Here is a 14,451-nt window from a genome sequence, read left to right on the forward strand (position 1 = left end):
TTCTTAGTAGTCACCAACAAACCTCCTTATCTTTGCCTCTGCTGACTTGGAAGGTAAAACCAATAGTATGCCTTCCAGTGCTGTTTTTCTCCCTGCCAACAAACACTTTTTTGCTTTTTGAAAATGTTAAAAGCTCAACACACCTGCCACTCTTCTATGCTGTTTACCAGTAACTGAAGCTTTATTTCTATTCTACCTTGTGATGTAATACTAGACGTACAGGAGATATTATCAGGGAGTTAACTATTGCTATTACAAGGAGAAGAATTTCTAACCAAAAAAAAAGTAAATATATTCATAAACACATTCATTTATTCAACTAAGGATCTACTAGCTACCAGACAATGGAAACAGTGTTGAACATGGCAGAAGAGGTCACCGTGGAGTTGACATTCTAGTGAGGATGAACAGACAAGGAAAAATCAGGTGTGATTAAAAAAAATGCTATGATAGGAATTACTTGGTTGGGTATTCACATAATTCTATACTGATTATATACATGTGGTGACTGTCCACAAACAAAGTTGGTTGCGAATTGGGGTCTTTGATTTCACAAAACAACAATAACAACAACAAAATTTAAGATGCTTTTTGGGGGACTTTTGGCTCACAATTCACAGAAATAGTCTGATGAATTGGCAGATAGTATAGTGACTATCTGGGCATAGAATTATTCTTCTCTCCTATTAAGGGCATAAATCCAATTTTATATTGGAAATCTTTTAATTTATAAGCTGATTTCTATTAAATTTTTTCTCAGATCAAGTGTTTTTACAATTATATAAAATTATATTCCAGTTCCTTCTACAGAATTCACTAGGAAATTCGCAGTTTCCAGAGGATCTAGAGAATCAGGGAAGACATTAACCTGTCCTCTAAACCAGGACTCAAAGTGAAATATGACTACTTTCTAGATCCTTTATTGCTTAGGGGCTTCCCTGGTGGCTCAGCTGGTAAAAAATCTGCCTGCAATGTGGGAGACATGGATTCAGTCCCTAGGTTGGGAAGATCCCCTGGAGAAGGGAAAGGCTACCCACTCCAGTATTCTGGCCTAGAGAATTCCATGGACTGTATAGTCCATGGAGTCCCAAAGGGTTGGACACAACTGAGCAACTTTCACTTCACTTCACTTATTGCTTAGACAACGAGTTCTCCCTTGACAGGACAACAGAACTTTCACCAGTGCCTGCACATTACTATCTACACACTTTGTATGTTGTCTCTATACTCTTTAGAACTGACCTAATATACAAGGTTCCCTGGTGGTGAGAGGATAACAGACAGGAAGGCCAGAGGTCTCCAAATGGAGGAAACAGGCTGCAAGCCTCAGACACTTCTTATCTCTTTCTTAATCAGCAGGAGGAAACCAACAAGTATTAGAATTTTTCCCCTTCTCTATACAAATTTAAAAGGAGGTATCTCTTAAAATTCTGTGCTGCCATGACGACACCTTGCTCCATCTTAACTTTTCTCAAACCTTGAGCTAACCAATGTGTTTTTCTTATGGAAGTGTTTGTCTTAAGCTTAATGAGCTATGTATTTACCCTAGACTCTGTCTTTCTTCAAGTCGGTTCCACCTAAGACTCAGAACCTATTTGACAAACCTGTATGTTTTCCTCCTACATTGTTCTCCTAATCTAATCATTTTATGGCCTGGGATGACTCACCAGGTGTCAGTGTTATCTCAAAATACATGTTGTGGGTGAGGGGCCTGGTGCCACTCTCAATTTTGAGAAATCTCCTTTCAATAATTAACAGCTTGTTAGTAGCTATATAACATCCGGCTTAAAGACTAGCAGGGGGGCACTCTTTCTGCCCCCTTCTGATGTCTATGTCAGGAGCTTTCTCTATCTCTTTTATACTTTGGTGGTAGTTTAGGCACTAAGTGGTGTCCGACTCTTGTGACCCCATGGACTGTAGCCCACCAGGCTTCTCCGTCCATGGGATTTTCCAGGCAAGAATACTGGAGTAGGTTGCAGTTTCCTTCTCCAGGGGATCTTTCCAACCCAGGAATTGAACCCAGGTCTCCTGCATTGCTTTAAGCCAACTTTTTCACTCTCCTCTTTCACTTTCATCAAGAGGCTCTTTAGTTCCTCTTCATTTTCTGCCATAAGGGTAATAGATGGGGAGACAGTGGAGACAGTGGCTGACTTTATTTTTTGGGGCTCCAAAATCACTGCAGATGGTGACTGCAGCCATGAAATTAAAAGATGCTTACTCCTTGGAAGGAAAGTTATGACCAACCTAGATAGCATATTAAAAAGCAGAGACATTACTTTGCCAACAAAGGTCCGTCTGGTCAAGGCTATGGTTTTTCCAGTGGTCATGTATGGTTGTGAGAGTTGGACTGTGAAGAAAGCTGAGTGCTGAAGAATTGATTCTCTTGAACTGTGGTGTTGGAGAAGACTCTTGAGAGTCCCTTGGACTGCAAGGAGATCCAACCAGTCCATCCTAAAGGAGATCAGTCCTGGGTGTTCAGTGGAAGGACTGATGCTGAAGCTGAAACTCCAATACTTTGGCCACCTCATGCGAAGAGTTGACTCATTGGAAAAGACCCTGATGCTGGGAGGGATTGGGGGCAGGAGGAGAAGGGGACGACAGAAGATGAGATGGCTGGATGGCATCACCGACTCGATGAACATGAGTTTGAGTAAACTCTGGGAGTTTGTGATGGACAGGGAGACCTGGCGTGCTACGATTCATGGGGTCACAAAGAGCTGGACACAACTGAGAGACTGAACTAAACTGAACTCCTGCATTGCAGGCAGATTCTTTACCGACTAAACTCCAAGGGAAGATATCTATACTTTAATAAAACTTTATTACACAAAAGCTCTGAGCGATCAAGCCTTGTCTCTGGCCCCGAATTGAATTCTTCTCCTTCGGAGGCCAAGAATCCCGGTGTCTTTCATGGTTCAGTAACAACCTTTCAGTGGCTCAGATGGTAAAGAATCTGCCTGCAATGTGGGAGACGTGGGTTCAATCTCTGGGTCAGGAAGATCCCCTGGAGAAGGAAATGGCAACTCACTCCTGTATTCTTGCCTGGAGAATTCCATGGACAGAGGAGCCTGGTGGGTAACAGTCCATAGGGTGGCAGAGCCAGACACGAATGACTGAGCGACTCAGTCAGACTGAGCGACTAACAAACAAAACAATATACAAGCAAGTGTCAGAAATGAGAAGAACTTGTCAAATGGAGCACAGAAAATCCAGTAAGTGCTATTATGCAATACACCTTCCACTTTTCAAAAAAGCAGAGAATTAGTATGGGCTAACAGAGGGCTTCCTCGGTGGCTCAGAGGATTAAAGTGTCTGCCTGCAATGCAGGAGACCTGGGTTCGATCCCTGGGTTGGGAAGATCCCCTGGAGAAGGAAACTGCAACCTACTCCAGTATTCTTGCCTGGAAAATCCCATGGACGGAGAAGCCTGGTGGGCTACAGTCCATGGGGTCACAAAGAGTCGGACATGACTGAGCGAGATACTGCAACAGAGCTAGAATCACACAGAATTTTCCACTATATTTACAGGCAACTAATTCTGACACTAACTGGAATGAAAGAAATTATAGTAGATGTTAGGAATGGAGAAAATACCTGGTAGTTCTAAGCATGTGGGGGGAAGTATGAAGAGAGAGGTAGCCCTAAAATGCGAGATCAGAGTCACATGGTTCTCTCCCCAGAGATCATCAGCATCAGACACAAGACTCCACACCTAGGATACGGGAATGATCAGTTCCCTTATTACAGAGCTCTGTCTTTCACACAAGTGCCTCAGATAAAAAGAAATACCGGAATGCTTTATAGACAATGGATTTGCAACTCAGAAGGCCTAACAGTACTTGTTAAAAGGATCCAGATGTTTTAAAATCCGGGTACAAAGTTGCTTTAAATCCCTCACCCAGTTGACAGCTTCAAAGAACCCTGATATAAATGGCATATCCGAACCTAATGCATTACATCAGGACCCATTATCACACATACTTTGGCTACACAGAGGATCCGATCTCAACGCTATAATGTACATCCGCAACTCTTACAGGAAAAGTCTGGTAACAAGTAGGCTAACAGTTGCTGGTGTCTCTATGCTCCATCACCAGCATGCTGTCACTTATATTGTGTGGATATATCTTTACCTTCTCCATCTTTAGCACTGTTTAGAAGAAATATATATATATATGTGTGTGTGGGTGTGTCTACATGATTAAAGCAGTAGAACAACAAATATTTGAAAACTGCTAACATGTACCAAGTACTCTGTACTAAGCATTTAGGATTAAACACAGAAGCTCTTCCTGCCCTTGAGGAAATTACAGTCTAATGGGAAAGATGGACTTTAAACAAAGAATCATGAATAATTAAGCAGATAACTACACATGTGTAAAGTACTACAAAAAACATAAAGGAACGTATCACATAGCAAATCTATACTAATCAGGGAACATCTGGGAATCCTCCCTTGCCTTCCACTGAGGAAAGGATGTTTAAAACAAAATGGAAAGGATGAGTAGGATTTTTCTAGACAAAGTCCTTAGAAAACACAGGTAGACAATATAAAGACAGCAGGCATATTTTTGCAGATGCTAAGCCCCATGCCAGGAACCACTATATAATCAAGATCAGTACAGTTCAGTCGCTCAGTCATGTCTGACTCTTTGTGACCCCATGGACTGCAGCACACCAGGCTTCTCTGTCCATCACCAACTCCTGGAGTTTGCTCAAATTCATGTCCATCGTGAGTCAGGTGAAGCCATCCAACCATCTTGTCCTCTGTCTGACTGCTAACCAAGATAGCTGTTGATAACAGTTGCTGATTCTGATGGTTCAGTCAGACACAAGAGTTGGTAGGATGTTCTGTCTTAGGACCAAGTACATCATCTGGTGTCACCAGAAACAAAAACATCCCTGAGCCCATGAGCACCAGGAAGGCCGCCAAGCAGGGTGGCTGCCCAGTGGAAATCAGGGCCCAAGAGAGAGAAAGGCAGGTTTATCAGGACTCTGGCAAATACATTGAGAATAACGGGAGCTGGGTTTCTTACAATCTAGAGGAGGTTACAAATAAGAAGAGGAAAATGCAGAAGGAAATCTGCGATACTGGTTTGGAGATGTTGGTGTAAACTCATGGTTTTCAACACACATAGCTAGACATGAAAATACAGTCATATGTGAGAGAGAGAAGGGAGGGGAGGGAAGAAGTGCACTTAGAAATTTTCTAAGTGCCCACTGAAAGGGCCTAGGAGCACTGATTACCTCAGTAGCAATGTAGTAATTTGTACTCAGATCTTGACTTCTAAATATCATTCTCCACTAAAAGACACTTGAGTTCTTAGGCTACTACAAGTCTGAGGATAAAATAAGATGAACCTAGAACATCTTTGTGTGCCATAAACAAAAGGATATACTCAAAGAATGATGAGGTTATCTCAGAAGGACATAAGAGTCAGAGGCTCTTATCTAATCTGGAACAATTTGAGGACAATTCAAAATAATGAATAACTGAATAATAATTAAATACAGTAGGAATTTAGTGGTCCATATCAAAAGAGAGACAGGCAGAAAGAAAGGAGAAGAAAGACAGGAAGGAAGCATAGAAAGAAGGGCAGGCAGCTTTTCCTTACATGAGAAAGTCTACAGAAAAATGTAAATGGGATAATGGAATTTTCTTTTTCTTGCTTATGGCTTGTAGGTTTATGTACTTCCCTGTGTGTGTGTGTGCTCAGTCGGGTTTGACTCTTTGTGACTCCAGGGTCTGGAGCCCACCAGCCTTCCCTGCCCATGGGATTATCCCAGCAAGAATACTGGAGTGGATTGCTATTTCCTCCGGCAGGGGATCTTAGAGACCCAGGGATTGAATCTGCATCTACTGTGTCTCCTGCCTTGGCAGGCAGATTCTTTACCGCTAAGCCATCTGGGGAGCCCCAAAAAGAAAGTCTAACATTTAATTAAAAAAAGAAACCACATCTCAAATAGTAAATACATACAAAAATGTTCATTCCTTCTGACAATGAATGCAAATTAGCCTTAAGGCATCATTTTATACCTGCCTGGCTTTTATTATAGTCATTTGTTTATCTAAATGAAGGTTTGCTTTGTAATATGATAACTAGAAAGGGTTTATTCTTCATTTATTTTCTAAGCACTGTTATATAAAATGACTCATAAACTCATAATCCTTACAAAAACTCTAGAAAGAAGATGCAATTATTTTTTCCACTTTACAGAGGCAATTGAGCCTTACAGACTTAAGCAGCTTGCCTGAAGTGACACAGCTAAGAAGCCATATAAGCGGGCTATGAACCCAGGCAGTCTGGCTCCCAAGCTTTTAACCTTTATGACAAGCTGCTATCCTGTGATATTTATAGAGGGCCGAGGTACTGGAACCTGATACAATTCTTCTGAAGAGCAATGAGGCCATGCCATCCTTATAGTCATCACATCCTCAGAGTCTAATTATAAATTGATGAGAATTTATCCTAAGGAAAGGTACATGCACAAGGATATTCTCTATTATGGAAACATTTTAGATGACCAATAAGGAAATGGGTTAATTATGATTCATCAACTTGACAGAAAATTCTACAGTCAGTCATTTAAAAATGATAATTATGGGAATATATGGAAAATAGGGAAATGTTTACAATACAATATTAACTTAAAGAATACAAAGCATATGTACACTGGGAAATATGTAAACATTGTGTGTACATAAAAGGAACAAATTAAAAGGTAAAATTTTTAAATGATAATAGCTGTTAGAAAGGGCTTCCCTGGTGGCTCAGATGGTAAAGAATCTGCCTGCAATGCAGGAGACCTGGGTTCAATCTCTGGGTCAAGAAGATATCTTGGAGAAGGGAATGGCAACCCACTTCAGTATTCTCGCCTGGAAAATTCTATGGACAGAGGAGCCTAGCAGGCTACATACAGTCCATGGGGTCTCAAAGAGTCAGACACGACTGAGCAACTAACATACGCCGAAAGCCATGGGATAATTGTTTACTCTTTCAAATATTTCTATGATGTTTACAACAACAAAAAATCCCAACATACTCTATTAACACTAGTCTAGAGAGTGATGTAAGAATGCTCTTCATACTTTCCCAACCCTCCTTATGCAGGAGATTAGTGGTGATCATGTCCATTTACATGGAAATTTGTTATATATTTTAAAAAGACAATAAAATAATATACATTTTATAGTTCAACATAATCTAACACACACACAGCTAGAGGACACAAACTGGACACAAATATCTATTGAGGTGATCTCTAGGTGGTGAGATTACAGGGAATTCTTTCTTTTTCTTCATACTGTTTTTGAACTTCATGTTATACACACATTGCTTGCTCAGTTGTGTCCGACTCTTCATGACCCTATAGATTGCAGCCTGTCAGGCTCCTCTTTCCATGGAATCTTCCAGGTGAGAACCCTAGATGGGTTTCCATTTCCTCCTCCAGGGGATCTTCCCAACTCAGGGATTGAACGCGCGTCTCCTGTGTTGGCAGGCAGATTCTTTACCACTAGTGCCACCTGGGAAGCCCGTTATACACATGTGTTTATTTCTGATAACTTCGTAAAAAGAATTGTATTGGTAAGCTATTACTAAACTAACCTATTTAAAAATAATATACTTTGGTAACCAACTTCATAATTTCAGGAAAACAGGACAACTTTCTCATATCATTTATTCTATACTCGGAGTTCATTCTGTTCTTTTGGTTAGACTCATCAACAATTATGTCTCATGCTAGTAATCCAGAAATGATCAATCAACAATCTACCTACTTATAGTTTATGTACAAGCCCAACTCATACACTCAAATCACTGAGCAATGAATCCATATCAAGAAGAAAATGCCATTGATAATGACTTAATTTTAAGGATTTAAATATGTTTTCCTTAAATTAATACTTCTTACTATAAACTTTAAAGCCTAGTAGAAAAATCTTGGAAAGTCATATTCCCTAGCAAGAGAATTGGTAAGAAAATAACGCTAAATTATTAGTGAAAGTGAAGTCGCTCAGCCATGTCCGATTCTTTGTGACCCCATGAACTATACAGTCTATGGAATTCTCTAGGCCAGAATACTGGAGTGGGTGGCCTTTTCCTTCTTCAGGGGATCTTCCCAACCCAGGGATTGAACCCAGGTCTCCCTCATGGCAGGTGGATTCTTTACCAGCTGAGCCACGAGCATGGAGTCTTAGCCATTGGACCACCAGGGAAGTCCCCCTTAATTATTAGGTAGAAATATATAACATTATCACCAAAAATAAATGATGACTTTCAGTAAGTACTTTTAAGACAGTTTAACTGTTTTATTTTAAAATTAGGAAAAAATCTTGAAATCTGAATATACTCTGAGGTTGAGAAAAAACAAATATCAGAAATCAGGAGAAAGAACAAATGAATAGAAAAGAAGGAAAAATCAGAGCCAAAACTTAGAGGGCCCTTAGAAGAAAAAAAATAATTCCAGAATAAGAGGAATTAGATTATAAGCAAATTTTAAGCCCAGCACAGTCAATAAATATTCATAGGAATAGATTATGATGATGACAAAGGTTAAAGAAAATTACATCTGCCAGGAGGTGGGACTATTAGGGAAGAAAAGAAAATGTTATAGAGTATAGCAAAGAACCAGTTATATTCAAAACTATTAATTGAAGTCTTTCAAAAATGGAAGGAATTTTATCTATTTGGCATGGTTTTAAAAATGTAGGCCTGTGTGAAGGAATGGATACTGTGAATATTTGGTATGTTCTATTGTTGAGTTTTAAAGTGGGCATCTAAAATGAGAAAAGTCCTAAACATGAGAATGCAGACTAATACATTCACTATCTCAGATCTGATTGGTTAAAATTGAGATCATTTCATCCAGTCTCATCCTGGCATATGTGTGGATCAAGGATAACATGTAACATTGTTCTTCCTCTTGTAAGTTATTAAATGGCACACATAGGCAATGGAGCCATGCTATCCCAAACGTTTTCCCCCTTTTGCCTACGCCAAGCATGATTTTTATTCTCTCAAGCCATTTCTTCCTCAAAAGAGTTCACCAAAGTTGTCATCCTTCCTATCAGCAGCCCCACTGGGCTCTGATGAGTGACATCCAGACATTTAAACTCAAAAGCTGCTTCAGAAGGGAGTTATTAAAATTCAAATGAGCTGGGCATATTGAAGAAGAAAACACTCGTTTGCATGCACACCTCCGCATTTGGCCATCCCATTTAGACCCACAGAGCAGGGTCTGGTTTTGTCTTTGTAAATGGGCTTCCGAGGCGGAGGTCAGCCTCCCACGGCCCCCACTCCTCTGGGGTCATCATTAGTAATGTGTAAGGCTGAATAGATTTTCCTTGGAATCTAGTCAGGAAACCTGACAAAAAGGCAGCCCTCTCCCACAACCTGAAAATGCCAAAAATCTGATTGGTAATAAGGCATTTTTAAAATACTTCATTTACTTGTCTTCAAATAGCTTTAATAGAAAGATTTTACATAACATTTCTGATGTCAAATTCACTTAATGTTTTTCAGTTTTGGAACAGAATATTTCCTATTGTATTGTGACAGACCAATCATAAAAATGTTACATTTTATCAAGAATTTCCACAAGATTCAGAGAAAATTCACTTCTGCTAAGAAATATGAATCTAGGGAGTAAAATGACATTTTAGTCACTAGAAAAGGAGTCTGTGTTTCATTTGGTTTAAGAATCTTATTTCTCATGGAAAAATCTCACATTAGCATCATTTAAAAAGTTTATAAGATATCAGTGAGCAAACTAACAAAAACAAACCAACAAAAAACTAGAGCAAAAATATGTTCCTAGAATTATTCAGCAGCAGCAGCAGAATTATTCTAGCCATGGAAATTTTAGATGTTCCTTTAGTAAGAATTCAATTTCCTATTAATGGAAACACCTCAGCTACAATATCTACTTTTTTTTTCATTTATTTTTATTAGTTGGAGGCTAATTACTTTACAATATTGTAGTGATTTTTGCCATACATTGACATGAATCAGCCATGGATTTACATGTGTTCCCCATCCTGATCCCACCTCCCACCTCCCTCCCCATCCCATCCCTCTGGGTCTTCCCAGTGCACCAGCCCTGAGCACTTGTCTCATGCATCCAACCTGGGCTGGTGGTCTGTTTCACCCTTGATAGTATACTTGTTTCAATGCTATTCTCTCAGAACATCCCACCCTTGCCTTCTCCCACAGAGTCCCAAAGTCTGTTCTGTACATCTGTGTCTCTTTTTCTGTTTTGCATATAGGGTTATCATTACCATCTTTCTAAATTCCATATATATGCATTAGTATACTGTATTGGTCTTTATCTTTCTGGTTTACTTCACTCTGTATAATGGGCTCCAGTTTCATCCATCTCATTAGAACTGATTCAAATGAATTCTTTTCAATATCTACTTTAAAAAGATTTAATTTATGGCAATATATAAACAACTCCATATTATGTGTAATAAATGACATGGTCATATATACATGTATCTTGTGCGACAATGATGTAACATTATACCAACTTTTACTGAAGATACGAAAAGCAAGTTATGCTAACTCACAACTCAAGGATAATAGCACAATTTCTGGAACTCCAGAAACTAATGGAATTTATGTCCAAGCTTTGAGAGTAGTTTATAACTTGGAAGCTCCAGGGATTACTGTACTCAGTAGAAACTTAGACAACAGACATGACCTCTAATGTCCCTTCCAATGGTAAGATTTTATTCTTCCATGACCTCCATTAATCAAATTTTCTTCCTCCAGATGTCTTCATTTTAATTTGTTTAAAGACTTTCCCCCTAAAATTTGGATGGATTTGTTGTAATACAGGCATTGGTTTTGCCCATTGGTTTTGACTGACACAACCAGCCCAACGAAGAAAGAAACTAGCAAAACATCAATGAAAGAACATTACATAAAACTGGTTCCTCAGCCACAACACACTCAGTTTGGATCCCTTTTTTCCTCAAAGCATAAATTTATAGATGTGTATCATTAATGTGCATTTATTTAAAAATTTATGTGGGATTATTTTGGCTCCAGTTAAAAACAAAAGCACTAAATCTCTGTCTTTCTGTTGTTGGTGGCAGCAACAAAGAATCACAAAGGCATTATTGCAGAGAAAAAGAACACAAGCTAAAATTAAGAACCAGAGCCAGTGATTCGAACAACATAGAGTGATCACACAAAGTTCAAGAAGACCTACCTCCAAAGTCAGGTCCTGTAAGACAAACGTGTGTTTCCTCTTTTTAGGTCACACTCGCTTGAAATTGACAATAAAAGTAATGTGCTCTTATACTTTTGAAATGGCCAAAAGGAAGATTAGATATTAGATTGGTAATTTCAAGAGGATACACAGTATGTATGTTTGTGTATCACTTATTTTGTAGTTGGTCTCCGAGTCAGCTCTACTGCAAAGATGATCTGGAGGGAGGAGAAATTAGTCACCCTTTCAGATTTGTATTGTTTAATCTACAGAAGCAAGCTTAGGACATACAAACTTAACATGTAGAAAGAAAGAGTTCAAGAAATGTGCTCACTTGCCTTTTTTTCCTCCTGTAACGAAGAAGCCAATGGCTGCTCTAATAAAACTGTTTTCAGGCAAATAGCTGTAGTCAGTAGGAACTGTGGAGACAGGAAATGATCAAATTAACCAGTGAACTTGGCAGGACTAATGAAGGAAAGATAATGATCTCATGCTGCTATATCAACCTAGAGACAAAGCGGAGATGTTTATGCCATTAATCTCAGAACAATACTCTGCGGTTGCAACTAATTCTATTAGATTAAGTGGCTGGCCTTGAAGTAATCACTGAGACTATGCAAGCAAACCTAAAACGGTGGTAAATCTGGGAGGGGTTGGAAAAAACCATAGAAGAAGAAAATTGTACCGAAGTGGTTTAAAAAAAAAACAACACCCTTTTCCACTTTGGCACATCAATGAACTCCAATCCAGTGACCTCCTCTGTGTCAGCACGGAGTCCGCTGGACTTCTAAGCTGAGACCACAATTCTATGCGCTATCAAGGGCATCCTGAGTCAGATATATGAACCATGGAAATACGTCAATCAGTATTAATACTAGTCACTCTCTTATTTCATGAGACAGGGACTTCTATGTGAGCAACACATATAAAAAACCAGATGTGCCTGCTGACCTGAAATAGCGACGCAGTGACATTTATGCTAGTTGAGTCCTGGGAGTTTCCTAGATTCTTTTCCTCCTGGTTCCCCATATTGTTTCATGAGATGGTTTTTACTGGGATAGATGGCTCCACTGGAAAATTCCATCAGAAACGAGCAGTTGTACTTTTCCAGACACATAGTCATTTTGCCCCAAAGAACCTGAGTGTAAGAAGATTCACTACAACTGACCTCGAATATATGTGGGCCAGACTATGTAGCCCATAGGATAACAATGACAAGCCTATGTAAAAAAGCAAAAGCCTGACATAAACATGCTATTTCTACCAGGACATTGAGACACCACTGTCCTTCAGGCCTAGCATTACCAAGGGTTTTCAATATGACAATGTTTTTTTTTTTCTTTTTCCAGTTTTAATATGACAGCTTCTCTGGTATCTCAGTTGGTAAAGAATCCACCTACAATGCAGGAGACCCTGGTTCGATTCCTGGGTTAGGAAGATCCCCTGGAGAAGGGATAGGCTACCTACTCCAGTATTCTTGGGGTTCCCTGGTGGCTCAGATGGTAAAGAATCTGCCTGCAGTGCAGGAGGCCTGTGTTCAATCCCTGGGTTGGGAAGATCCCCTGGAGAAGGGAACAGCAGTATTCTTGCTCACTCCAGAATTCTTGCCTGAAGAATTCCATGGACAGAGGGAGAATTCCATGGATAGAGGAGCCTAGCAGTCTACAGTCCATGTGGTTGCAAAGAGTTGGACACAACTGAGCAACCTTCACTTCACAGTATGACAGCTTTTAAATGTATAAAGTTCATTATGCGGGGAATGCTGTGGAACTATGCCCTATTTATATAGCTAAGGAATGACTGAAAGGCAGGGAAACAGTAATTACGGTGGCCCACGTTCATGGTAATGCTGTCGGTAGAATATCTGTCAGGGGATATGTGAAACTAGGTTTTAGTGAGGAATCTTTGGTACCTAAACCTCCCTGGCCTGAGTCCAAGGGAGCCAGTGGTCAAAATTCTATAAACAGCAAGAAGCAGATATAGGTCCCAGTGCATTACACTGATGTCTTCCCCAGAAAATCTCCAAGTACATACATAAATTAAGCACATGGGAACTGCAAATATTTTTACTGCATTTATTAAAAAGCAATAGAAATAGAAAAAAATCTTGCTACATTAAGACCTAGGATTTTAATTCCAAGGCCAAGGAGATGCACATCTTTAAAAGAATTTACCTCAGTCTTTTCTCAATGCAGGGACCAGAACTCCAGCCATATAAAGAGTCTTTTAATGAAATATGAATGTTTTACAAACTATCATTACATCTAGTCAAGTAAAAAGAACTCTGTTCCAAGCTTCAAGGATCTGATTCCTAGTTTCTGGATTTCTCACTAAGCTTGGACCTATGTCACGTAATCCTTCTGAGTCTTAGGTTCTTTGTAAAATACGGTGTTAGACCCAACATCTAAACTGATCTCTAAGGAAGGAAGAGAGGGAGAGTGAAAAGAGCACAGGCTTTGGCAGCTGTCAGATCTGATTTCAAACTGTGTATTTCCCACTTAACTGCTGTGTAACGCTGGGCAAGTCAGGAGACTTCTCCATGGTCCATTTTCCTCTGACGTAAAAGAGGGACAGTAACACAGAGCCCTGAAGGTGGCTGTGAAAATTAACGCTCTTAACAAAGTAGACAGCCCCACAGCAGCACCCCTCCTTCCAGTTCCCATGCTCTATGACTCCAATCTTACCCGAGGTTCTACTTTGATTTGAGGACAGAGTAGACAGGTGAAGATGTCCTAGAAGCCAGATGGCATTTGACTGAAGACCAATCACCCCAGACACACTGATGACCTATGAATGAAATGTTAACAGTTCAACGATGGGCAAGGTACAAATTCCACTCAATAAAAGGCCACACACAGAAGGTCACTAATCTTTCATGAGGTGGCAGCTTGGCTGGTAATGAGAAGCTCTATAACAAGACGTACTATCCTCTGTGTAGTATGCTAGATGTGGGACACAGAGGTGATCAACAAGTGTTGCTGAATGAAAGAATGAATGAATCTATCAGTCATGACAGAAGGCATCAGTAATTGTCTCAGATTTCACTGAGTCATACTGGTCTAAAGGAGTTTTCAAAAAATGGGAAAAGAAAATCCAAAAAGTAAAAAGGGCTGATAGTTGCTTAGGACTAAAATACGTTTAAAAGTAGAAGGAGATATTATTTGGTTCTCTTCTTTAAACAGTTCTATTACTATTTTACCATTCATAATATGACCTTTTAAATAATATTTTTCA

The 14,451-nt window shown here is 39.6% G+C and overlaps 1 protein-coding gene across 5 annotated transcripts in view; it reads right to left on the bottom strand.

Moving 5' to 3' along the window:
• The window catches only part of FOCAD (focadhesin), a 293,625-nt gene that overhangs the window by 28,162 nt on the left and 251,012 nt on the right, over positions 1-14,451 (bottom strand). For all 5 annotated transcript variants that reach the window (XM_043891497.1, XM_043891499.1, XM_043891500.1 and 2 more), the window contains 2 exons: positions 13,902-14,004; positions 11,556-11,636 (listed from right to left, as the gene is read on the bottom strand). In XM_043891497.1, coding sequence (XP_043747432.1) covers positions 11,556-11,636; positions 13,902-14,004 — 184 coding nt within the window. The remainder of the gene's footprint in view (positions 1-11,555; positions 11,637-13,901; positions 14,005-14,451) is intronic.

Source organism: Cervus elaphus, chromosome 29 (assembly GCF_910594005.1).
Source record: "Cervus elaphus chromosome 29, mCerEla1.1, whole genome shotgun sequence".
Classification (NCBI taxonomy): domain Eukaryota; kingdom Metazoa; phylum Chordata; class Mammalia; order Artiodactyla; family Cervidae; genus Cervus; species Cervus elaphus.